The following is a 26690-nucleotide window of genomic DNA, read 5'->3' as shown; positions in this document are numbered from 1 at the left end:
AAAGATTTCCAGGGTCGGTCAACTCACCTGGTAGCCTACAGAATGAAGGGGAGCGTCTATCGTGCCTACGCCCACCACGGCGTGGGTGCCCCTCTGTCTCGCCGACCAGTGCACCTCCCAGATGTGAAAGCCTTTGGTGAATCCGACCCTGCCGCGAATACAGTCCGTACTTTGCGCCACCGGATGCCTGTGGAATGTGAGTTTGTCGTCGTCCTGTGGGAGAAGAGAGAACAGTTAGTGGAGAACGTGTAAAAGTTAGTGAGGAGCGATGTAAGAGTTAGTGGAGAAGAGAGAAGTAGAAATTTAGCAAAATTGATAGCATAACTTTCGAAACTTAGAAAACTTGAAGAATAGGTATGTACTCGAGGCTGATTCATCAAGTGACTAAGGCCAGAAGATACCAACAGAGCTAAAAAAACAGTCCAAGTCCACTCTGATTCACCAAACAAGAGTAAATTGTCAGTACATGAATATTAGTCAGTATCTACATACACAAATGTAGAATATCTTTGCACCTACAAAACTTTATAAATAGGTACCGTCGCCTGTGATTCATCAAGTGACAATAACCAATGGATACCTACAAAACTCAGCAAAAAACTTACAGATACCAAGAGCTAAATCAGTACTCAGTAATCCTCCCAAAGCCTGGTTTCTGGTTCTCCAAGAATATTACTTTCGCTTTCTACACAGCGAGCTATTGCTTACGCGAACTCTCTACTTAGTGATGTAACCCAAGTGACTAGCACTAAGCTTTCCATTTCAGTGTTGAGTCACTCCAGTAGAGTCAGTGAGTGATACCTACAAAACTCAGCAAAAAACTTACAGATACCAAGAGCTAAATCAGTACTCAGTAATCCTCCCAAAGCCTGGTTTCTGGTTCTCAGAGAATATTACTTTCGCTTTCTACACAGCGAGCTATTGCTTACGCGAACTCTCTACTTAGTGATGTAACCCAAGCGACTAGCACTAAGCTTTCCATTTCAGTGTTGAGTCACTCCAGTAGTCAGTGAGTGGTGAGTCATCGAACGTTGGACTGAAATGAACAACTCGTGGTCATTTTACTGAAACACTTCCTTGATTATGATTGCTATGACAATGTAATAGAACTCCTGGTTTGACAGTCTTCAAATAGCCTTGAATGGAATTGGCATTATTTAAGGTTTTTTTGTTTTTCCATTTCTACGGAGTAGGTACTTACCTACAATATTTTTTTTTTCTGTGCTTCTCCCTATTAAACTTTAATGAAGACAAGTCCTATCTATCCTGCTTCCAGCTAGGTCTAATCCCATCCCAAGATCCTCCTATCCTCATAATTCAGTGCATCTCAAACCGTGTGCAGCGGAAAGATTCGAGTCTTGAAAAGTGTGCCGCGGTGACGACAACTTTGAGAAGCACTAATTGCTTGCACCTCACCAGTGCACTCTCCTTAATGTTTTCCTGATTGCATTTCTGGCTGCACCTTAGCTTTCTTCTCATTATCTCAGCCTTCATTTATCACCTCTACATGACGGTCCATGATGGATGATGTTCTAGAGTTCGACTATGGTATGGATACATAATGGATATAATTATGGACTATGTTATAGATATATGGACTATGCTATGTTATAGAGATGTGTAGACCATGCTATGGTCGCTATGGATATAAATATGGACTATGTTATAGATAAATGGACCAAGTTGATGTTAAGGTAGAGGTGCATACTGGTAGACCAGAGCTAGAAAATCTTTAGAGATCTAATCCATAGTGCTATTACTAGAGAATCTTCAGATCCATGGACTGATGACCCAACAGATTAACGTACAAATGAGCCTCTCAGCAGACCTCATGATCATCTTAGCAGACCTCGTAAGCATCTGGATGCTCTTCAATACCTGAAAAACCTAATTTTAAGACACACTGATACACCAGATTCTTTCCAAAGATATGCTACAGAGGACAACAATTTCATTTTATAGTTCTCTTCAAATTGGCGAACGTCAAGAATGACGTCACAACATAATGATGAAATCGAAGCACAGTTCTATCTAAACTTGTCAAGTCAAATGACCTCCAAGTTGTAGCAAGATGTCTGTTACAATCTGTCACGTGCTTTGGACAGGTGTCTCAGGGTGTCCTATAATTGGCCTCTGTAGCATATCTTTGGAAAGGTGTCTTGGAGTGTCCTAAATTCGGTCACTGTCGCATAGATTTGGAAAGGTGTTTTGGAGTGTCCTGAAATTGTCCTCTGTAGCATATCTTTGGAAAGAATCTCAATCTGGTGTATCAGTGTGTCCTAAAATTAGGTTTATCAGGTATTGAACAGCATCAAGATGCTTACGAGGTCTGCTAAGATGATCATGAGGTCCGCTGAGAGGCTCATTTGTACGCTAATCTGTTGTCTCATCAGTCTATGGATCTGAAGATTCTCTAGTAATAGCACTATGGATTAGATTTCTAGATTTTCTAGCTCTGGTCTACCAGTATGCACCTCTACCTTATCTCAAGTTAAACTTGAGCTGAAATTTTGCTTAGCCAAGTTTAGCTTAAGATTAACTTGAAACGAATTTTCATACATACGGCGGTTAGAGTCTTGTATAAAGTACTTTATTTTTCAACAGATGCTGAACAAAAATAAAAATAATAATACAAACAAAGAAAAGCCAATATTCCACTTACTTTTACAAAAATGTTGAGGGATCTGTCTTCGGGGTTCCAGGCGTGTTTGACTTGCGTTTCCCGTGATGCTGGCGGCATGTCCAAGATGATGTCCAGTCGGCCAGGCCTCTGGTGGGCCAGCTCCCTCGGTATGACTGGCTTGAACGGTGCTGAACTCTCGCGGTTAACAGTCTTGACTCCATCTGCGCAAGGAATAACTGTACGGATTAACATTAGAGAAAAGTGCGCGCCGGGCAGGGCTTTAGAATGGGCTAAACGGACCCTATATGTGTTACTTGGGGGGTAACGGACCCTATATGTAGTAGATGTTGTACTTGGGGGGTAACGGACCCTATATGTGTTTTTTTTTCTTTGATACAGTTTAGTAACAGGGCCATTTGCACCCTATACGTGTTACTCGGGGAAAATTATTAATTTATACCAGTTTAACTCCGTATACGAGGCTTAGGTACACAAAGCACACTTTGAGGCTTAGGTATACCGGCAAACAGCCCTAAACTTAAATGAATTTGGGTTAAACTTAAATGAATCTACGATCTGGGGGAAAAGCCAATATCTAACTGCCCAATTTACAATGTCCAAGATAGGAAAGGATGTAGGTATTAGGATAGATTAGAGAAATTACTCAACATATTCCCTACACAACGACCAAACAATAACCAAACATATGCTTAGGTACACAAAGCACACTTTGAGGCTTAGGTATACCGGCAAACAGCCCTAAACTTAAATGAATTTGGGTTAAACTTAAATGAATCCACAATCTGGGGGAAAAGCCAATATCTAACTGCCCAATTCACAATGTCCAAGATAGGAAAGGATGTAGGTATTAGGATAGATTAGAGAAATTACTGAACATATTCCCTACACAACGACCAAATAATAACCAAACATATTATTTGACTTGACAAGTTTAGATAGAACTGTGCTTCGATTTCATCATTATGTTGTGACGTCATTCTTGACGTTCGCCAATTTGAAGAGAGCTATAAAATAGTTATTCAAAGTTGGCACATACTTATAAATAACAATAAAAAAAATACATAATTAAAAATTAATAATAAAAAAAGAGCGGGAAAAACTCCATGATTCTCAGTTCTCATGATGTAAGAGGTTTTATAACGAGGCTACTTTCCACAATGATAAATGTACAGAACAAGTTCAAAACCATTGGATGTGTACCTGGACATCTTGAACCAAATCTCTTTGAAGAAGGAAAACCAAACAGGTTTTCGCCGTTAAGGGCGTAGCGAGGAAATTCAACAATACAGGACAATTGATCATATTCATGAAATGGAAATTTGAACATTTGAAAGTTGTGATCAATATCAAATCTCTTTGAAGAAGGAAAACCAAACAGGTTTTCGCCGTTAAGGGCGTAGCGAGGAAATTCAACAATACAGGACAATTGATCATACATATTCATGAAATGGAAATTTGAACATTTTAAAGTTGTGATCAATAACAGTAGTGAGACCAAAATGGTAAAACAGTACTCAAACATGACATGGAAAACGTTACACAATGATGTCACACAATGCTCTGATATTCAATATCTCAATAGATACAATCTAATCAGTAGTAATCTAGTAATATCAAATAATGATGGCCACATCAATACTGTACTGAACACCGACAATGTTACTGACTAAAAAGAGATACCAATAAAAAATATACTAAGAGAAACAATACTAAATGATTCCCCGAAAGAAAAATCCAACAATAAACACGATTGTAAAGAACCTAATATTACTGATATTACTGATACTGTAGTAAGTATAATAACAGATGTACATATATGTAGAATCGTCAACAAAAGATATAAGATATTACTATTATTACATATAATATGTACATAGAATGGTTAACAATAAGGCTGAAGTACAATGGTCAAGACGTGAAGGCCATAGGATGGAAGAGGTTTCCATGAAATGCGTTGACCTTCGGTTTTGTAAGTCAATGTCTTGCAATGAACAACTTGAGCTACTAGGCAAGTCAATGTAACGCGATGTCTAACAGGCAAACCTCTTGGTTCAGGTTTTTCGGCCAAGTTTACGAATGTATTTTTAGGCATTGTCCATTGAAATTACACACTATGTAGGTTATGTTTAATTCAATGAGATACATTCACAACCTAATACTGTAGATAGGTTACATTCAGACATAGCTCTTGATTATTATTAGATATACCTAAGTAGATAATTTATCAATTTTGAAAGGTTTATTTGTGTTCCTTTACTTTCATTAGGCATTATCAATCAAAGTATCATTCTATCAAGGAACAAGAAATGGATTGGTGGATGGAAAGGAAAAGGAGTACCTACATACTTCATAACGGATAGTAGAAATATGGACACTTGTGAAAGCTTTGAAAAATAGCCCAACCAAAAAGGAATTAAGAAAAAGAAAGATCAGCCACTACCATCAATAAAATGGCAAAAATAATAATAAAATAATGTTACTGGTGGTGATTGAAAATCCAATTTTTTAATATGACCCCTTTTAGGATAAGATGGGACAAGTTGAAAATTCCTATATTTTAGGGTCAAATGGGGCAAGTTTAAAATTACCATTTTTTAGGAAATTAGGGTAAGATTGGGCAACTTAAAAATTCCTACATTGTAGGGTAAGATGGGGGGTATAACTCACTTGAAATCTTCTGTCCCATGCTCATGCCCCGGCCGCTGCGGGTCCGGTGGTGTCTGTGGTCCTGGTAGGAGGCTGAGGTCTTGTTGGGGAACACGCACGACTTGTAGTTGTGCCGCCGCAGCTCTCGAAGTTCCACCCCGGAGGCTGTGCACCGACTCGAGCTCACGCCACAGCCACCACTACTGCTTTTGTATCTGTGGGAGAGGAAGAAAACGACGGGGTACTGTGAATAATCGGACAAACACTAGCGTCAGAACTTTTTTAATTAATTTTATTAAAAAAGGTATGCTTAGAAATTTATTATTTATTTATGCTTGGAAAATAAGAAAATAATTTCAGAGTAGCAGGGGTAATTTCGTAATGTAATGGGTAATTTTGTAGTAAAAATTTGACAGATAAAATGACCGAACGCGAGACTTTTTAGTTTTTCAAATCACCAAAATACGGCAAGAAATTTGCTCATCACTAGAGTACGCACTTTTGACAGATATTTATTCCCATGGATTGAGCACGCAAAGAAGAACTGATGTCACTTGTTGACGGTAAAATCAAAGATAAAGCGCCTAATGGAAATAAAAAGCCAAAGACAAGTTCACTGATTTTGTCGATCACAGAGGTGCGGTAGAAACTGAAGTAGATAGCACTATAAGCAGAGAAGATGTCACTACTAACTTGGCCTACTTTAGAAAGATATTCATATGAGGAAAATGCCCGATGAAAATCTAGGTAAGCACATAGACAAGGTAAGACCTGGATTCTATTCAAATCAATGAAATCAAAGGCAAGGTGTTCAAGGTAGACGATTCTAGAACAAGGCCAAACGAGCAATGCATCGCCGAAATTCAAGAGTTTGTTAACGATGAGTAAGTGGACGAAAATAAAAAAAATATTGATCTATTGTTACGAAAACCGTACGAATAGCACATTTGAAACTCAAAAGGGAAAGCTTTCAAAAGGCCAAGGGCCGTCACCAAAGTTCGAAACAAAGGCCAATAGCACCGTACGAATAGCACATTTGAAACTCAAAAGGGAAAGCTTTCAAAAGGCCAAGGGCCGTCACCAAAGTTCGAAACAAAGGCCAATAGTGACGCTTGGAGCCTCAATTCCAAGAATAAAGGTCACAGCGAGGGTGTAAATGAACATCAAGAAACAAATGGTAAAGAAGAAAAAATTTAAAAGGAAACAGCATGGCGTGTGGTCGTCCCAAGCAACTTGAAAAAAGTCAACCAATTAGATGACCTTTTCAAAACGAATGGATTTTGACAGGCCAAGGTTAACGAGTCGTCGAGTATTCTGTTACCAATAAGTAGTCGGAGATCAGAGATTTGTAAATACAGCGAGACATTTTCACCAGACAGGACAAGTCTCAAAGTTCAAGTCTCACTGAGGGTCAGATTACCTGAACTTTATGACAATGTTTGACTGGAACTCGGCACAGTGTCTACCCACCAGCTGTCATCTGGAGACCCACTGGGTTGGCAAAACACTGTGATATTAACACATAAAAAACACATTGACACATTGGAACTTGGATAATGGGACGATAAAAAATAGGCATGATACAAAAAGTTGTTTCAGTTGTATCACTAAAAAGTTGTATTGAATTTTTGCATAGTTTTTAACTTGAGACCTCTGTTATTGTTTTTCCTTATATTTTTACTTTCGATTATTCATATTAAGGAAGACAAATGTTGTCTGTGTCTACCCAGTACCCAACCCTCATGCTTTGTCTCGCCTGACGTCTACTGAACTCGCGAAGTTGCTGCCATCACATTCCCAAGTTCACCCAGACAACTAACTCAGGGCTAAATTCATAACAGAAAATGTTCCAAGTGCTTCCATGTGTACTTAAGGTCTTCTTAAATTACTCTCAAGAATTTGATCGATATTCTTTCTTTCTCTACGGAAGTAAAGGGACTTTTCAGTCTCATTCTGGCTGCATAAGCAGGGTATATTCTATTTCATTCTCTTAAATGTGTGCCTACTCGCTCCTTATTACTCAGGAACTCGAAACTTCAGAGTTCCTTTGTTTCGTGTGGAACTCAACTCAAAACCAAGGAGCAACCATTGTTCCACAGGAGACATACCCCCTCTCAACTTCCTCTGATGAAGCTCAACTGCTCAACGAGCCCACCACACAGCCAGATGTTTTCAAACCGAGGTTCGACCTCGCTTAGCGATCCCGGGAAGTTGTGGAGTTTCGTCATAAAAAAACCTCACCATAAAAGATCGATATCTACAACACTAAAACCAACAAAAACTTTCACTTTTTTTGGAGAGTTCGAAATATTTTGTAAGGTACGTTTTGATGTTTTGTGTTAAGTACTGAGGGGAAAAGCTGAGAACGAGTGAAGGGGACACCGGGAACATAATATGGATAGGTGTTGTTGAGAACTTTGTATGGTCATAGCAACAAGATATTCAATAGGGAAACGTTTTTGACTAATGTCATTGGTAAAAAATTTCCCTTTGAAGAGAGAGACAAGAACGAGAAATCTAATTCAATAGTCCACTTTAGAAAACAGAGAGACAAAACGATATACGGTCAAGTGGACCTGTTCCCCAAAACGCTAAAACAAAGGGAAGAGACCTTTGACCAAGCATTACTTGAAGAGAAACCACGAGAAACAATAGAAGCAAATGATGATACAAAAAGGTCTTACCAGATTTAAAAAGAAGTCCTGCACAAACAGAAAAATGGTGAAAATTTATACACACCTCAGACCCGAATACTAAGAACTCAGACCCGAATAATAACCATTCAGACCCGGAGACAGCCCCATAGGATACGCCACTGTAAACTGCCTCTAGCTTATCCAATACATGTAATTATTATTCAAAGCTAGTAGTGTGGTCAGAGGCAGCAGATGGGACATAGGAGAAGACAGAAGGACTCGAGGAAGTGCCTTGTCGTGATGTAGAACCAAATAACCATGGGCATTGGACGTGAGATGACACTGATACTAGGGAGATTTCGCATCGAATCCTGATCCCCATAACGCGCAACCCATGTTGGCGCCATCTTGTTTACATCATGTTTTTAGATTTAGCACGGGATCGAAAACCGAACGAAAACCGAAACCGAAAACCGAAGCGAACCTAGCGGACGCTCAAGTAATCATACCTTTAATTTGTTCAATGTTTTGTCTTGTCCTAAATAACAAATTATTCAAATCAGTTTTTGAATTAATTAATTAAAAACAGGAAACAATGATTTTTTAAAATTATTTATTTGTTTTCTCAATTTAATTATTCCACCGTGTTCGTTATCTGTTACGTTCTTTTTTGTACAAATAAAACGATGGGTAAAAAAAGGACATAACAGATAACGAAGAAAAGAAAAAATTAATAATTAATTATTACATAAAAAATGAGTTTTTTGCTATGTTTTTGTTTTTAATTAATTTCTGAATTAATTAAGATACCTACCTACATCAAAAAATTTCAGTCAAAATTAATTTCCCCTTCAAAAATGTAAAATAACCGTGATCTATTCAAAAAGAATTTAAATTTACGCGCGTTTCTAACATGGGAATTTCATCACCGTAATACGAAAAAAACCCCCATGTTCAAGCCAAAACATCGTAACTCCGATCCCCGTGTTCAAAACCCCATAACGTGTGTCATGCGCAGAAACCAAAACTCGTCGAACATTGGACCCGAAACAGGATGCGAAATCTCACTACTATCACCATAATAGTAGAACTAACTTATGAACACCTCAGCCAAGAACTAGCCATCTTCAGACGTTACTATGCCAAAGACAGCCTTGATTGATCAGACTGATCAGCATAATGGAACTGATGAAATGAAACGACGAATATATCCACGAATCAACAGAACGGAGGAAACTGATGAAATGGATTGCAAATTTGAGATTCGAGCACTCCCAACATCTGCAAAGCAAACATTTAATTCAAACAGGAACGACTTCTCAAGAGAAGAAAATCAAATCTCCTCTCTATAACTAGCAGAAGCAAGCACATCCTGAACACAAAAACATCATATCTTCAGGAGGAAATTGAAAATCTCAAGCCACCCAACTCCTCGCAGTTCCCAACTTGAACTCACAAGAAATCTAATTCCAACTTATTAAGTTTTCGCAAAGTTTCCTCTACCCCAGGTTCCTCTAAAGTTTCAAAAGGTGGAAACGGATGATTAGTGGAGAGGAACTCTCTCTCAACTTTAGCAACACTGCTGGAAATCTCTTTGAACTTTCCTGTGTAGAGTTGCCATGGGAATGCGATGGGGAAAAATACGATAGGAAAGGGTAACACAGAAGCGCTACACACCCTCCCTTTTGAGTCAACCCATTGCCTGATAGCAGCAGACCCAGGGGCGATGTGGCTTTCAATACTGAGAACCCTTCCTCTTCCTCTCTCTACTTCACAACGTTAGCTTCGGCTTAAACCCAACGAAAACTATTTTGTATGGAAGGAAGTTCGGCAGATGTTTCACGTTTTGCTGCCTCGTTCAGGACTTGAGAGCGGATAATGAAAAAAAAAAGTTACTGCACGTAGGTTGGCTGCTGGCTGCCATGTACTTTGTAATTCCCAACACAAAAACATACACGATCAACATTACACACATTAATGTAATAATAACCGTAACGTACGGCTCTACAATACAACCTGCTCGGTTCAATGTACCCGTGCCCTGAGTGGAAAGTCCTTGGTTTGATACCCCGATAGCCTTTACTATTGATGTGAAGATTTGCATACAAATAGATGTTCTTTTTTCAGGAGATCGTTAAAACAGTTGTTTAAGACTTGTTCTAGATGAAATTCAGCTCTGTCTTGTCACCACTTCATAAATTTCTGGTCAAGTACCAAAACGTTCCATGATATTCCCTACTGTGATAATGTTCTCACTTAGAAATTGGATACAGGGTTCCATCAGAATTACCCACTGGGGTAAGAACACCTTTCTAACTTCCAACCCATAATAATCAATGATTTTCAAAATTCAGAGCCTGCGGACTTTCAGACTTGCACATTAAAGATAGTGGAACTTTGGGGACTCCCTTATCTGGGTTAAGTACATACGTCCGAAGTTATTCCGTTCAAAGTATTGGGTACAAGGGATTTTCTTAGTTATTCTTAATTCTGACTCGAGACACAAATACGGGGATTAAAACTTGGACCTTGTAGGACTCCTACAGGGTTTATGGTTATTGCAGCGAAAACCGACTGTCACTGAGAAAGCTTTAGAGCAACCAATACAGGGAAACGGAAAAAAAGAAAAGCTTGTAATCCAAAAGCTCAAGGATCAAAGTCAATAATAAAAGGGTTTTGGCCATATTTCTAGAAATGAAAAATGTCATTTCCTCCCCCTACTATCCCTCCCACAACAAGCTCTTTGACGACGCTTTCCAAATTAAAACTGAGTTATCCTCAACTGCAGCATATTCGAACAATGCCTAGTACATAGCATACATACAGGGTGTACATAGCATACATACAGGGTGTTCAAACTCTGTCTGATCCATGGGTTGTTCTTCCCTTCTCAAGTTTCGGACGGGACAGAAGGAAAAACGTACAAAAACCCGTCAGGTTGTAAAATCGGTTTTTGGTCTATTGAAAGTCCCCAGTACACCTATTGGCTAAAAAAAAACATTCCATCTAATGCAATTTTTGACGAGAAATCCATAGGTGCAACTTTCACAACCGTCCGACCCACAGTTCAGAAGTTATCCGTTCGAGACTTCGCAAATGCAAGAAAATTTGCTGTTTCTGAGAAGACCGTACAAACTATCGTTAAAATGGAACTTGGAAATCTCTTGGATTGGAAAGTTCTGTTGGAACTCTATAATGGAACAACTTGTTCTAAGCTGACAGTCTCAATAAAGCACTACTTATGTTTAAGCACCCTGTAGCGAGTACATGTAGCGCATATACGCACGACTTTTCCAAACAATGCAGCTAGGAAAGCTGAGAGGGGAAGAGGAGCAAATTGTATACTGTTTCTGAGAAGACCGTACAAACTATCGTTAAAATGGAACTTGGAAATCTCTTGGATTGGAAAGTTCTATTGGAACTCTATAATGGAACAACTTGTTCTGAGCTGACAGTCTCAATAAAGCACTACTTGTTTAAACACCCTGTACCGAGTACATGTAGCGCATATACGCACGACTTTACCAAACAATGCAGCTAGAAAAGCTGAGAGGGGAAGAGGAGCAAATTGTATACCGAGTATACAGCATGAGAGAGTATAATGGCGATAGAGAGGGGATGAAAATAATTTCCCTAATCAGTCACACAGGGCTTCGAGTATTCCACATTGCAAACAAGCTTTTCCTACAGTCTACAGGGTATTTTTCAAGTCCACGACATTCTTGTTATGTAGAGTCCGTCAGAAAAATTCCTTGTACGCTTGTACCAACTGTAGGATCCCTTTAACTAGAATACTAGGGAGTAGGTAATTCTTTAAAGAGAGTTCCAAGTTTTTTTCTTTTACATAGTTTGTTGCACTCTGATCCCTGAGATGCAATTCGAAGGTGATGTGGCTACCCACTGGAAGAAGTTCAAACAGAGATTTAAAATACTCAATAATGCATCGGAAGGGAATAAGAAGGAACAGAAGACGCAAATATCTATAAACTCTCGAACGGTATGTCCAATTATGAAGGAAATTGACAAACATGCCTCGGTGGCGTAGTGGTCAAGACGCTCGTCTGTTAATCAGGAGGGCGTGGGTTCGATCCTAGCCGAGGTATGGAATTTTACCCTCATTTATTTGAGAATTTGACCACATAATAATGGAACTCTAAGGGTTAGGTGGTAGAGAACGCCTAAGGCGTTAACCTCGCCTTCCACTCAAGAGTCTATTATTATTATTATTATTATTATTATTAAACATGTTCAACACAAAAGAGAATTTCCGTCATTAAATGTTGGGGGGCCTAATCAATCGAGTTTTCGGATTTAACTCGTAGATACAAATTCCACAAGTGAGTTCTTCTACAGTTTACAGAACCATCCGGCATACGTGTGATTTCCAGAAATATGTAGAAACTTTAAACAGTAACGAAGGAGAATGCAAGACTTTCCAATCACACTGTATATTTCATAGTAAAAAAAAACTCGTCAAGTGGAGAAATAGAACAGGAGGGGAGGGTAGAAGGGGGGGAGGGGGGGCTCTGGGAAAAACAATAAAAAAATGTCCCCTGCAGTTTTCAGTTATATCAGTAGTCCACGTGTATGTGAGAGAGAAGAATGCAAGCCCAAGTTCGAGGTTAACAGTTGGAATTCGATTTCGAACAAAGGAGAGAGCGCTGGCAACACTGTGTGAGGAAAGTGCATTTGACAACACTGGCGAATATTGCAGCACAACCAAGTCTCTCCTATTAATGAATTTATTTAATTTAGACATCCTTTGTACTAATTACTTGTTTATCCATGTATCCTTGTAAGTACTCAATGTTCAACATAACAGAAGTAGTGAGCATAACTAAGACTAACACTCGTATTTATGAACAAGAATGTTCGTTCTTACATCAGTCTCAAGTCAAAATTGACCAATCAAATGCCTTGAGAGCTTGAGACTAAGCTTTTTACCAAGATTTGATAGAGGGAGCTGTAGGTCTTATTGCCCCGAAATCGAAGAGGCATTTAGATTGTCGATAAATCTGTTTGTAAGATTGTAAGTTTGTTTCATCGTAATTCTCAAACGGTTAGTGTCCGATTTGGATGAAATTCGGTTAACATATTCAAAACATTGAAAGCTCATTAATGACATCTTGGCCTTTCTTTTCAGAGGAAATTTTCCCTGCGAAACTAGTTATACTATTTGTTATGGTTGTAGGGATGAGATTAAAGTTTGCAAGACAAGCTTTACGTACAAACAACGGACGTGCATGCCCTAAGACAATTGGGACTTGAGGAGCAAAGAAAGACAACCAAGGCGACACCCTGTATTACAAAGTTAAGAGACCTCTCAGATCGCACCCTGTATACAAAGTTCCAAGGAGCCAGGGCGTGCGAAACAGAAGACTAGAGCAGAAAACCCCATCGTTCCCCGTTGCAAAAGTTTAAAAGGAGAGAAAAAGCGAGAAGAATCTCATTTAAAATTTTCTTTTTTTCCCCAACACTTGGAAAAGAAAATAAATTTCCATCACCCGGCAAAACGAAAAAACGGGACAGAGTGGAGGAGAGGGAGAGGAAGGAGAAGAACAAGAAGAAGAGGAGGAGAAAAAGGAGGAGGTGGAGTGGAAAGAGGAGGAGGAAGAGGAGGAGGAGGAAGAGGAGAAGAACGAGAAAGAGGAGAAAAAGAAAGAAACTTTTCCCATTGTACGAGACTTCCCTTCTTGCTCGCAATATTCACGCTATCTCCCTCCGTTTCGCTCGCTCCCACTTTTCAAAATGCCCCTCAACCTCCTCTCAGATAGCTCCCTTTTACCCTACACACTCAAAATTTCCTCCCTCACTCCTCCCTTCATAAATTTTCCAGGGGGGAGACAGATCTCGGTCTGTGTGTATCTTGCAGGGAAAGTTTCCTCCGAGTTTTTTTCCTTCGAGAATTTTTTCCGCCCCCCAGTCCCTGGCAGTACAGGGAGCTCAATGACCTTGTATAGTCTTTACTTGGCGTCCCCACCGCCAGTATTCTTTACTTGGCGTCCCCACCACCACTAGTCTTTACTTGGCACCCCCACAACTATTATTCTTTACTGGGCGTCCCAACCCCATTATCTTTTACTTGAAGTCTCCACCACGACTGTTTTTCACTTGGCACCCCCACAACCACCCTCATGTTTTAATTATAGCTAGGTACTCTGCACAGCAACAGAGGGTCTTTGAAAGCTCATACTCGCAATGCACACACTTAACTTGATTCTCTCCCTATCTTGTTCTTTTTCTAATTAAAATTGAACTCGCTACTAAAAAGTCGCACGACTACGCTGTGATTTCAATGTCCGACGGGCCTATCTGTATAACACTATAACATTATGAACTATGAGATATCCGGAGATCCTCAATCAAAACGTCAAATAAACCGGTCCATTTACGTAGACTCACAAAAGATGCACAGGGAGACAATCTCAGACAGCTGTGAAATCAAAACACATTACACATTGGAACAGAAGAAAACAAAACTGTTCTCAGACAATATTTCAAACACTTCCCCATTCGGAACAAAAATGCGAACAAAAAGAACTCATTTCGAAAGGGCGAGAAAAAAAAGCCCCATTTGTTACGAAAAATCAGAGAGGTGAGGTAATTGTGACAAGGTAAAGTACGTTCAGGTGTAACTAAACTAACAATAGAACACAGCCCGGGGGTATAGTTTCTATTTTGGGGGGAGACACCAAACTGTAGATTCATTTGTTTAATATTAAATTATTTAAATATTATAAAATGTTAAAATATTCTATTTCACAGTTGACTTGAAAAAATGGAACGAATCAATAAATTAATTAAATAAAAAATAAATAAGTTAAGTGAGCCCTCTAGCGCAGGTTTATGGTTCGGACGGATGTCACTCAAGGGTTGGTTTTGAGTCACTCACTCTCACTGGGATGTTCACGCTCACACACTCAACAATCAACTGAGCCTCAACATGGCATACCTATGAACCTGAGAAATCAACCCCCTATAGAGTTCAAAAAACGTTTTACCTGGGATTCTTTTAGGTGGGGGAATGTTTCATAGGGCTCCTTCTAATGTGTTTTAACCCCTCGAGTAACCTGCACTCCGGAGTGAAACCAGTTTTCTTTGTTTGAGAAACAGTGTTCTTTTTTTTTCTCTCCATCGTTTGTTTCTCAAGGAAACTTGGTTTGACTTCTTTTGGTTGGAATGTTGTCTCGAGAAAGAGCCTACCTTAAATTACGTACAGAATTAGCAACGGAAAATAGCATCGACCATCTTTGCCTGTCATGACTGTATTGTTCAACCAACAATATGGAATCTAACAAATGACCAGTCCGGTGCTGATATAAAAGAGAAAGTGTTTCACACCGGACCTATGTTTAGGGGAACTTTCAAATCCTTTCCCAATTACATGCCCGACATTTCCATAATCTATTTCCATGAGAGGTCACTCACAGGCACATGTGTACAATTAATTGTACCTGCAGCTGTAGATTCTAGATTCTACATCCTACATAGGGCTCGAAATAGATCTTTTGTTTGGGAACCCAAAACTGGTTTTTATTCTCGTTTCCCTGAGAATCATTTTCCCTTTATGTAGGGAGTGGATTTTAAATTTGCCTTCGGTATAATGGAACCATTCCATCTTTGTAGGTACAGATTTGTCCTCAGTATAGTATACTGTTTGCTCAAAGTGGATAAGAGGGGCCATTACGGGATTTCGATGAATTTTGTTAACAAAAAGGATTTGGTTCTGAATAGAAGGACTTTATAGGAAAGAGCTGTTGCCACAGTATGCCAGAAATCAACGAAGTATTTTGCTTTTGTTTAGGGCACAGGAAATTAGAATCTTCGTTCACAGGCATTGACAGGAAATCCAGGAATCTGTAGAAGAGAAGGCATTTCGAAATATGTATTGGAATTCATTGTATCAACATCCATTGAACGTTTCTAAACTCAGATCCTAAACTTCTAAAAAGCTTCACTAGCACGATAACACTCACAAGCTCTAGGCAATTAGGAGACACTAACTCGATATAGAAAATAGATTAATAAAATAATAATAAATAGATAATAGATTTAAAATAGATAGTTACATCTGGTCTCCTAATAGCCCTAATACCCATGTATACTAACATCCTAATATTCCCAACACATTAACATCCATGACTACAAGGGAGGAAAGTTGTAAGGTCAGACGAGACTAGTCACAAAATTCTATTCGGATCGGAAATACACCACCTGGCCTACGCCAGATGTTTAGGACTAGCAAGCTCGTCTTCTCTACTGAGGCAGGAATACTACCAGGCAGGAGAATGAAACTCAATATAGCATAGATAATAGATTTAAAATAGATAGTTACATCTGGTCTCCTAATAGCCCTAATACCCATGTATACTAACATCCTAATATTCCCAACACATTAACATCCATGACTACAAGGGAGGAAAGTTGTAAGGTCAGACGAGACTAGTCACAAAATTCTATCCGGATCGGAAATACACCACCTGGCCTACGCCAGATGTTTAGGACTAGCAAGCTCGTCCTCTTTACTGAGGCAGGAATACTACCAGGCAGGAGAATAAAACTAAATATAGCAGTCGTAACATACGAATACGATACGATTAAGATACGAGTAACATACGATTCCAGGACCAACAAGTGATTTGATTTTTAAAAAAAAAAAAAAAAAAAAAAAAAAAAAAAAAACATGAAAGTTGGGAAATAACAATAATAATAAACCACCTAACGAACCAATGAATGAATGGAATTGTTCAAAAGCCTAAGCACCTAGCAAGGGGGGCCTAGATTCTCCTATCAAGGCGTAAGGACCTCTCCCGGCTTGAATTATTCGACCTTAGCAGAGACAAATCAATTGATTCAATTTATCTTATCACTCCTGACATTCCCCGGTCATTGATCGGACCCGGGGAAAGTTAAAAAAGTCATGACTGTTAGAATAGACAGGGTGGACCTAAAGATGGGGGACACTCGAATTTTCTTCTCGTAGTACTGGATGAAATGTTTGGAAAAAAAATAAGGAAGAATTTCATTACTTTCCTCCCTACAGGAAAAGGAAAGTAAAAAGAAACTTCTCTAATTTGGAGAGAAAACCTAGATTGTAGGAGGGTTCTTTTTTCTGTTAAAAATTTCCGGTCCCAGATAAGGCCGCCAAAAAGTAGTGAGTTGTTAAATTCAAAAACGATTTTTTTCCCCCCGTAAGTATTTATAATATTCTAGAGTTCATTAATCCGTGGACACCCTGTTCACCAACTGACGCAGGCGACCCCAAATATGAGGAATGACTCATTCTCTACTGGGTGCCTCATAGTTCAAGGGTCGCGGGTTCAATGCTCGAAGGAGTCTGAAAACTTTTCTCATCTATCGTGCCACGTAAAAAGAGAAAACCGAACAGCAAAAATCTACAAATAAAACTTTGTATTGGGATTTATCTTAAAGACGGACGCCGGACGTAAGGCTTTCATTTAAAAGATGAGATAGGGACATCCGAAAAACTTTTTATCTCAAAAGGAAAAGTGACCTTATGACCGCAAAATGACTAATGAATCAACTCATTACTAGCATCAGATAAGTTATGAGTCTAATGACTAAACACATGTCACAGCATCATGAGATAAGTGACCTATCAAGGAAACGGAACTCAAGGCGGCAAGAGATAAACGGAACGAGAAAGCAGGAACATTAAACGTGAATCAAAATCAATCATATCTCACCAACAGGAGCGTCTGGAGATAAGTTCAATCCTCGATTTGGGTTCCCATTCTTGAGATGATCCAACTTCGTGAGCCCTGACCTTATAATATCATCCACGTTTCCAAATAACCTTATTAATACTGGAATATTTTCCACACCGCTATTACAAAACACACGCCACCCCATCCTATCCCGATAGATTACTGTGTCTTCTTTCAAATCCTATATGTTGTGTGAGGTTTCAAATCCAAATCCATCCTCCCCTGAGTCTTCTTCAACCTTGACAAAAGAAGATAATCATCTTCTCATCCTAAAATCCTAGACGGCATCTGAAGATGATTCTCCATCCCCTGCCCATACATATCCTATCTCATGTAAGAAACCCTAGGAATCGAAAACACAATCAAAGGGACTATGTGTTGCCTATCTCATGTAAGAAACGCTAGGAAATGAAAACACACAATCATCAGGACTACAAACTAGGTATGTTGCTGGGGGAGATTGTGAAGAATATCAGTTTTGAATGTTAGAGAGTTTCCTTAGTTGATTTCAAAAACTTGAATGCTCAACGAAATGTAATCGACCGAACAAAGGACGAAGTCTTTTACAATATTACTATCTAAGAAACGCTAGGAAATGAAAACACACAATCATCAGGACTACAAACTAGGTATGTTGCTGGGGGAGATTGTGAAGAATATCAGTTTTTGTTACCGAGTTTCCATTTAGTTGATTTCAAAAACACCAACAGGAGATAAGTGAGTCAAGAACAAAACGACCACTATCGAATCATAGCATGATATTGAAACATTGATGATCCACTGTCTTTTCTTCTATTCTCCTAATACTCAACAGAAACTCTGTTTTGTATTCGTCGTTTTGTCTTCGTCATGAACAGTCATTGTTTTGAAGGCGCGTTTCGTCAGACCATCATGATCATCTTCAGACAAGGTCGGAGGTCAAAGTTTACGTAATCCTAATGGTTAGAGCTATGGATCGACTGAAGGTACACTGCCAAGCCCTCATGACATGGCATTCACCTGATGTCAATCATATGGAGAGATGATATTGGAGATTGAATACGATTCAAAATGACTTGAATATTTCCGAAGGTCCGAATTTTAATTCGGAAAATCTCGGGTTTCTGTCAGAAAATCAAAGAGAATTGAGCGGGAAAGGGACACAAATGGGTGAAATGGTCAACGTGTGAAACCCGCCATGAGGGGTATGTATGTACTATGTATGTTCCTTGTTCCCTAAAGTTCACCAGGCCCTACACATTCTATTAACCTTCTACTTACTCTAATCCTCTAATTGCAATGGCCAAGGCTACCCTATCCAACTCAGCGCTGAACTGAGCCGACAGGCCAGAACTTTGAAAGTCATCCACTTCCATAGGAATATCTTTCACGTTGTTGGGGTCCATTTTGATTGGGGGATTTATTGCACAAAGGGGGGAATTAATTGAACTAATAAATAAAATATGGGATTTGACTAAAACTTTGGTATTGGGCTATTACTACTCGATAAAAAAGTAGCACAGAAATTAAACACTAAAACACTATCGAAAATTCATGTCATGTCTTCCTCGTTTATTTTTGAAATATTATGCAAAAAGGTGCCATCCCTGTCTCGTCTAGGGAACAGGGATTACATGGAGGTATTTCAGAAACCCAAAATAACATTACATTCTTTATTAACCTCACGTTTTTTCCTTGGGAGGAAGTTTGAAATAATGAGCCCGCAGTATTTTTGGTGCTCAAAGTATGTACTCGAATTACATGTTGACAGATGGAACAGTTAGGAAACGAGGAACAATGAACAACTCGATTTTAAACCGAAAACTGACCGGTTTGGTCAGTGTCAAGTACATTAGCCACAAAAACAAGCTTTTCGCTGGGGAACCCCAGAAAGACAGGAACTAGTGGTAATGGTATCGTCAAACGAGGAAAATCGCATTAGAAAAAATAAAACAATCACAAAGCTAGTCAGTCTACTTGATAGGTGTACTTAAACTGCATGAACAAAAGCCGAGAGAAACATTCTCAATTTCAAAGGCCAATAGGGAAATGAACAAGATTGGAAATACCTTACCTTTCCAACAGCAACATTCTGCTGACACTGCCGCTCCAAATCCACATCATGTTTACTTTCTTCAAAACACATATGACGTATAATAGAGGTTGAGGAGAAACGAGCCAAGGGAAACAAGGAAGAACGTCAGACAGTCGACGTTGAAAATCGGACACGCGAAGATGTAAGGGAAGACAGGGTTGAACGATAGGAACATCTCCATGTTGAAGGAACCAAGTCAGTAGTCAAACAACTAAGCGAAGGAAACTTCGAAACGCAACACTTGGACGTCTTCACTGAAATAACAACTTACGCCACCATCAAGAGAATAAGAAAACTTTGCCCAAACATAGTCGACTGGCCGTCGATCGATGTCGACTGAACCGTCTTCACTGCCTCGAAAACATAGATTCACCTACAGTAAAAATGACCATTGGTATTTATTCTTATCAAAGTCTGTCAAAAAGAAAGAAACACCCGGGAATAATGTCAGTCCAAAGAGCAGACGGACATATCATCGCTCAAAACTCGAGCAAATTCAGATCCCACACACAAAACGCTTAAACGTTCGAAGCTGCGATAGCATAGCAAACTCGAGCAAATTCAGATCCCACACACAAAACGCTTAAACGTTCGAAGCTGCGATAGCATAGGTTCAAGATATTGCTGGGTTTAAAAGATTTCTTTCTAAAAAAACAAGTTTTCCAAGGTCAGCTCAAAAATAAACTACACACAAAAACTATCATAATACCCCATAAAAAATACTTTGGGGTGGTTCCTTTGTTTCGTCCAGACATAGCAAACGGTACAAAAATGATAATAATAGCTTCATGAGAGAAATCAGACATACAAGGTTAATTGTTGCCGTGGAGGTTACCACTCTCGGTTACATAAATCATAACATTCTAGGAATCGTAAAAATCAATAACCTCAAGAAGGTATACCGGCTACCTACTTATGAAGATATCGTCACCTTATCTTTGGACCTTTGCAGGGGTAAATGGAATGTCAACTACCGATAGTGGTGCCAACTGATTGTTATGAGGTTTTGCGAAGGCCGTGTTACCTTTAACACGATGACCTGCACGGCATTTTAAAAATAGATCACTATCCCAATCTACTAAAGGTGCGGGATAAGACTTTGAACATGGAAGATGGTGTAGTCGGAACAAGAAGATTTCTCAAGGAAAAAAATAATAAATCCCCTATGAACGTCGATAACTTCTTCAACGCGGGCTTTTTTCGTGTGAAAGGACAGGAGACAGGACACATAACTAAAGATTACGTGACAGACCACAACCCACAAGTTGGACAAGATAGCATCTGAACACTTCCAAAGACATAAAATTAGAGAGTCATGTGAAAGTAACAAGTCGTTTCTGTGAAGCAAGAAACGTGTTGACAAACTTGAGAGAAGGCGCTTTGACAGCACCACTTGGAATAGTCCTATTGAAGAAATGTTAGGAAAGAGGCAATGAAGAACCAAATTAGTGCCAGGGAAAGAAAGAAAAGAAATGAAACAGTGAACGCTGGTAAAGAAAGAAACAAACGAAGAAAGAATGAAAGAAATTGAGTTTAACAAAGTGTTCCTCGAAGTAAACAAAGAAAACTCCAGCTGCAACTCCGAGTTTCATCTGATTACCATTTTCTACTGAATATACACTCAAGTTGGTATAGTTTTACTGATAAAACACTTATCAATAGATGACACAACACAGAAGAGACGGCTGATGGCACTAATGGTGATAATAGAAAGCAAACACATGACGTTTACTCTGTTTTCATATTGGGGACACGAACTGATTGAGGACATCAGCACACACTCCTGTATCAATTCTCGTGTCATTGGCAAATATGAGTCTTTGTTTTCCGCGCGCTCTTTATTCCCTGTCAGATTTTAATCTCCCATCGACTGTCGACTGCTCCATGCCGCAAGAACTAAAGCGTCGGGTTACTGCCCCCATTAACCTTAATGATGATTTTCAAGATTTTTTTTCATGTTTATTCAAACTTTTCTCGATCAGTAAAGTATCTTTCAGCCCTTGCACCGTTGGGTTGCCTCAAAAAGACAGAAGTCTATAATAAAACCGAGTTGGAGTTGGAATTATAATAAATGAGAAAATATCAATGAGACAATTAAAGAGATTTTTTTGTTTAACCCCATTACTTCACTGTGTGGAATTTTATATCGTTTTACTAATTAATTATTCCTTATTAATTGATTCTTATTAAATCAGAAAGAAATACCTTGAAAATCCAAATATTAATCTGGAGAAGAAGAAAAGCACCATTTCACTATTCAAATCGAACATAAACTCAACAAACTTATTTCAATTACATTGAAATATAATTAAAATGTAGTCATCGTAAAGCTACCTTTTTTATTGCCAATTACAAAAATATAAAGCAAAGCCTACGATCATCGAATGGGCGAAGAGTATAATCTCTTGATAATCATTATGTATGGTGCTAGTGATCTGTGTAATAAACTTGTGTAGAATATAGCCCTATAGCCGTACAGACACCAGAACTAGATATTACACCGAGATGTGAGAATGAGGATTATCTCATCTCAAGGTCAGCGGGAACATAAATCTGATACAGAACCAGAACAGGATGAAGAGAGGATACCAGAAGAACTCCAAGACATAATACCAGAAGAGCCAAGTACCCGTGAGCTATAGTTGGTACGACGCGAGTTCACAGTTTTTTTAGAAGGAAAAGATGACTTCGCACACAGGAATTTCGTCAGAAAAGACCTCCAGATGAATGTAATGTAAATGTAGGAGGAAAAGATACACTGAACGCTCACTCTGTTGCCAAAATCTGCTGAGATGTGAGAGGAGGGGATTTATAGTCCTTACACTAGCGTTACTTTTCGTCTCAAATCGCAATGTAGTCAACGGAAAATAGCATCGACCATCTTTGCCTGTCATGACTGTATTGTTCAACCAACAATATGGAATCTAACAAATGACCAGTCCGGTGCTGATATAAAAGAGAAAGTGTTTCACACCGGACCTATGTTTAGGGGAACTTTCAAATCCTTTCCCAATTACATGGCCGACATTTCCATAATCTATTTCCATGAGAGGTCACTCACAGGCACATGTGTACAATTAATTGTTCAATATAGCAGTCGTAACATACGAATACGATACGATTAAGATACGAGTAACATACGATTCCAGGACCAACAGAAAACGAAACTACAACACAGCATGATCAAAATGTACATAACATACGATGATACCTTCAAACCAACGCCGGAACCAGCAACTAGAACCATCAATGTTGGGCCGACATCCATTGTCGTACCTGCAGACCTGCATGTAAACGTCCACAACACAGAATATTCATATCAAGCTGTCATTGTAAGCTGATGAAAAAGTCAAATGATTTTCATCATAAACTTGTGCAATACAAAAGTCTGAAAACAATTTCATCCATCAACTTACAGAAAAGTTAAATAAATTTCAGAATTTCACCCATTGGTAATTAACTTCAAAAGAACTCTCCAAAGAAATCTAGCACAGAAGAAACCTCCCACCCACTCTCAGACAGGAAAACACATAAATCGGACCCACAAATATCAACTTGGAAAATCCAACAAAAGAGAAAATATCATCACAGGAAGAGAAAAAGTAGTAGCAGAAGCTTTTGCACATTCATATTTTGAAAGCTGGTGGCGTCATTATGACTAGACAGTTGTGCTAGTTCCCGACGCCGTGCCGACTGGATATAAATGCAACCCGCAACACTTTGTACTAGTCAAAGGTCTTGCAGGCGAAATAGCTAGGGTACTTAACAGTGGAAGGAGAACAGTGTACACTTTACTGTACGTTGTCGACTGGAATTTTATGACCTTAATGTTGGGGTGGAACAATATTAAAATTTATAAATAGAATTATGTTATGGTCTATTTGGTGTAAAGAGCTGACTCCTGGTAAGCTGGCGTGAAAATCATCTTTCAGTCTATGAGAGCGTCACAAAAAGTTTTCGATTTCGAAGAGCGGAACCTTAAATTGTGATGTACTGAGAACTGTAACAGTTGGATCAGAAAAGATGAAGAATGTTCATGGTGGCAGCAAAACCATACCAGTGACTTTACATAGCTTAAAGTGGCATTTTTATACCGCATCGCATCAATATACCGTCTGTTCCTTGTAAAAATTTGAAAAATGGACAAATGAAAGTACACACAAATCCGGTCCCCAAAAATTATACCGCTTACAACTCACAAGGCTAGGCGCACGAGGGTTAATGTTACCGAGAACCGAAAACCAAGATCCTCACCAGGTAGACAGGTAAAAATAACCCTGGGGAGAATAAGAAGAACAGGGTTTCTAACAAAAATCTCTCATACCTGAGGCGGCTCTAGGAGGGACGAATTCACCAAAGACACTGTGATAAAAATAATACAACGGAGTTGAAAACGTGGTCTTTAGTTGAAAGAGTTCTTACCATTTCTCAAGACTGTTAAACAACTGTATTCCTTTAGCATCGGCGAAAAATTAAAATTGATCAAAAACTTCCAACTATGATTATCATCTTGGTAAAATTTTAGGGGCGGTTTAGGGATTCAGGAATTCAAAAGACATATTGGCCAAGAAAAGAAGGATTCGCTACAATGGCTATAAGGAAACAAGTAAATCATCTGTCCGAAAAACTTCTTTTATGTGTACCTCTTCATGTTTGGAGAATTCTGTCATCAAAAGGTAAGGCATTAGGGCATACCGAATTGGACCGTCTGGAGAACCACTAGTCGAAGTTTCCGATTAGATCAAACCCAGCGATTAGATCCTACAAGTAGATTAGTAGAAGATCCTACAAGTTCTAAAACCTGGCATCTTTCGTTGAGAACCTTGCATCTTTCGTTGAGAACCTTGCATCTTTCGTTGAGAACCTTGCATCTTTTGTTGAGAACCTGGCATCTTTCGTCGTAAGGAGTATAGAGTTCCATGATATGCCCAGACTCTTGTTCCACTCCAGCACATCGATACACTCAACACGGTCGGTATACTAGATGTAGGTAGTCAAACATGGGGTGAAGACCATGGCCTGGAAACTTGCTTGGTCTTGTCAGACGAGACGTCAAGGGCTAAGTCCTTCCTCGAGTTGGTAAATGAAATGGTTGCTGCTAGATTTTGTACAAAATGGACAAGGTAAAGAACGCCTAGGAGTTATAACAACCTCTGTTAAATCCCATAGGGAAAATGTTGTTGATGTGATGGTCTATGACTCGAGGTATGCTTAGGCCAGCCACTCACTATCAGGTAGACCTGGGAGGTACGGCTGAAAACTTCGGCCTGTCGGGTCTACCTAATAATGAGTGGCTGGCCTTAGAAATCTCATATCTAAAGACGAAGACTATCATGTCGGATGGAGATAGCCCAGAAGGTAGTGGACAATGGGAAACACAGACCGTATTACTTTTGACCGTTTATTAGGAACGCTTTTACCATTGAAGACCAACACCTGCCGTCCTACCCATATTCAAGTCGCATGGGAAGAGAAAGAACCATTAAATCAAAAACGCGTTCCGAGAGGTAAAAGAGCCATTCCAAAATAGAAAGTCACGAGTTCATATGGGTACGTCACAGTGCGGGAATTGAGAAAATAAATTCATTCCAAACACACAAGTACAGAACATAATGCTCGCTATGCAAAGCAATGCACGAAATCCCAGTAAAACCCCCTAAAAACAAGTCCCCCTTGGAAAATATGTAACGGAACTCGGGAGCTAGGTTGAAAGGTCGCTCTATGAAGACACACATACGAGCCTCGCTGTTCATGGAGTGATACTGTTGAACTTTCTTCTCGCTTTCATCGAAGTGTGAGGATTTTAGGAGCTTACCTTTCCTTAGTGCGTATAATGTTTCTTCTTTGTGAATGATATGATGTACCTATACCTAATAATGAGATTTCCAATGTCTAGAGACTTTTAGATCGTAAGCAAAATCTCTTAATCGATGTTCATTCTACGACTTTTTGACTAGTTTCCAAAGACCAGTCTTGAAAAGTTCCTCGATTTGCAATTGAGAATCAAACAACAAAGACGGTTCTTGAAATCCTGGATTTCTTGGGTATAAAATGGACTGTTTCTAAAACTTCCATCAGTGTGATCAATTGTTTGGAGTGTTTGGTTTAGTAGAAGTTATGAGTCTACTAGAACAATGCCATGAAATATCCATCACGTCTTGTCTGCCACAATCACAGGAATCACTCATGCAGAAGAAGGTCTTGTGCATCTCTAGCGAGGCCTCTGCTCTGATGATTGTTACATCTAGGCAACTGCTTGGTATTGTCTGTTTCTATTCGGTATAACACTGGGTTTTCTTGCTTGTTAGTTTTTGTTAGAACCAAAAGGATCTAACTAACTCTAGAAACGTGTAATCTGAGTTGGGCCGCAGTTATTTCTGGGACTGGGGTTGGTTTTAATTCTGGTATTTTGGAAAGTCATGGACCGTATTCTTCAATAACTGGCCCTACTCGGTTTTTCTCAGAGATGATTCGTTCTGTACTGATACCCTGAGCTTCCAATAATCCAAAAAATAACACTGATCTTTTAATATCATGATTCCGGATCAAAATTAAAATACATATAGAGAAGCATTCGATCAATCATAATACATTCAAAGGTTTTTTACTTTCTGTTTAACTTATAAATATGAAATACGTTGAAAGTTGAAAGGGACCGAAGTACTTAGCAGAGAAGTCATTCACCGGCTTTCTACCAAGAGCCATTTATGACCTCTCCTTTGGGAGCAATGAACACATCAAGTTATATCAATCAATTTCTCCCGAGCCCGACATATATCCGCAATAATGTGTCCATTGTCCATTTTTATGACCTTGTCCTCAAAGGTGCCGATGCCGCCAACAAAGTTAATTGAAGTTTCTTTTTCCCTTTTCTTGTTTCAGGTAAAGACATTGTTCGGTGTTGACTTTCGTTGACCTTGTGGCCAAGTTATGAGCCGTCAGCGGTCCGTCCTCAAGACCAC

General features: G+C 39.2%; 1 protein-coding gene across 1 annotated transcript; it reads right to left on the bottom strand.

Moving 5' to 3' along the window:
- LOC103508320 (protein gustavus-like) lies at positions 1–19764 on the bottom strand. The gene is made up of 5 exons (XM_017443702.2): positions 19708–19764; positions 8268–8273; positions 5312–5505; positions 2663–2844; positions 1–213 (listed from the first exon to the last, which is right to left on the bottom strand). The coding sequence occupies exons 1-5, from the start codon at positions 19755–19757 to the stop codon at positions 19–21; spliced, it is 627 nt and encodes a 208-aa protein (XP_017299191.1). The 5' UTR covers positions 19758–19764; the 3' UTR covers positions 1–18.
- Between the last annotated feature and the right edge of the window lie 6926 nt (positions 19765–26690).

This window comes from Diaphorina citri, unplaced genomic scaffold (genome assembly GCF_000475195.1).
Source record: "Diaphorina citri unplaced genomic scaffold, Diaci psyllid genome assembly version 1.1 scaffold388, whole genome shotgun sequence".
In the NCBI taxonomy this organism is placed as follows: Eukaryota; Metazoa; Arthropoda; class Insecta; order Hemiptera; family Psyllidae; genus Diaphorina; species Diaphorina citri.
This window is presented reverse-complemented; position numbering and strand designations above follow the sequence as displayed.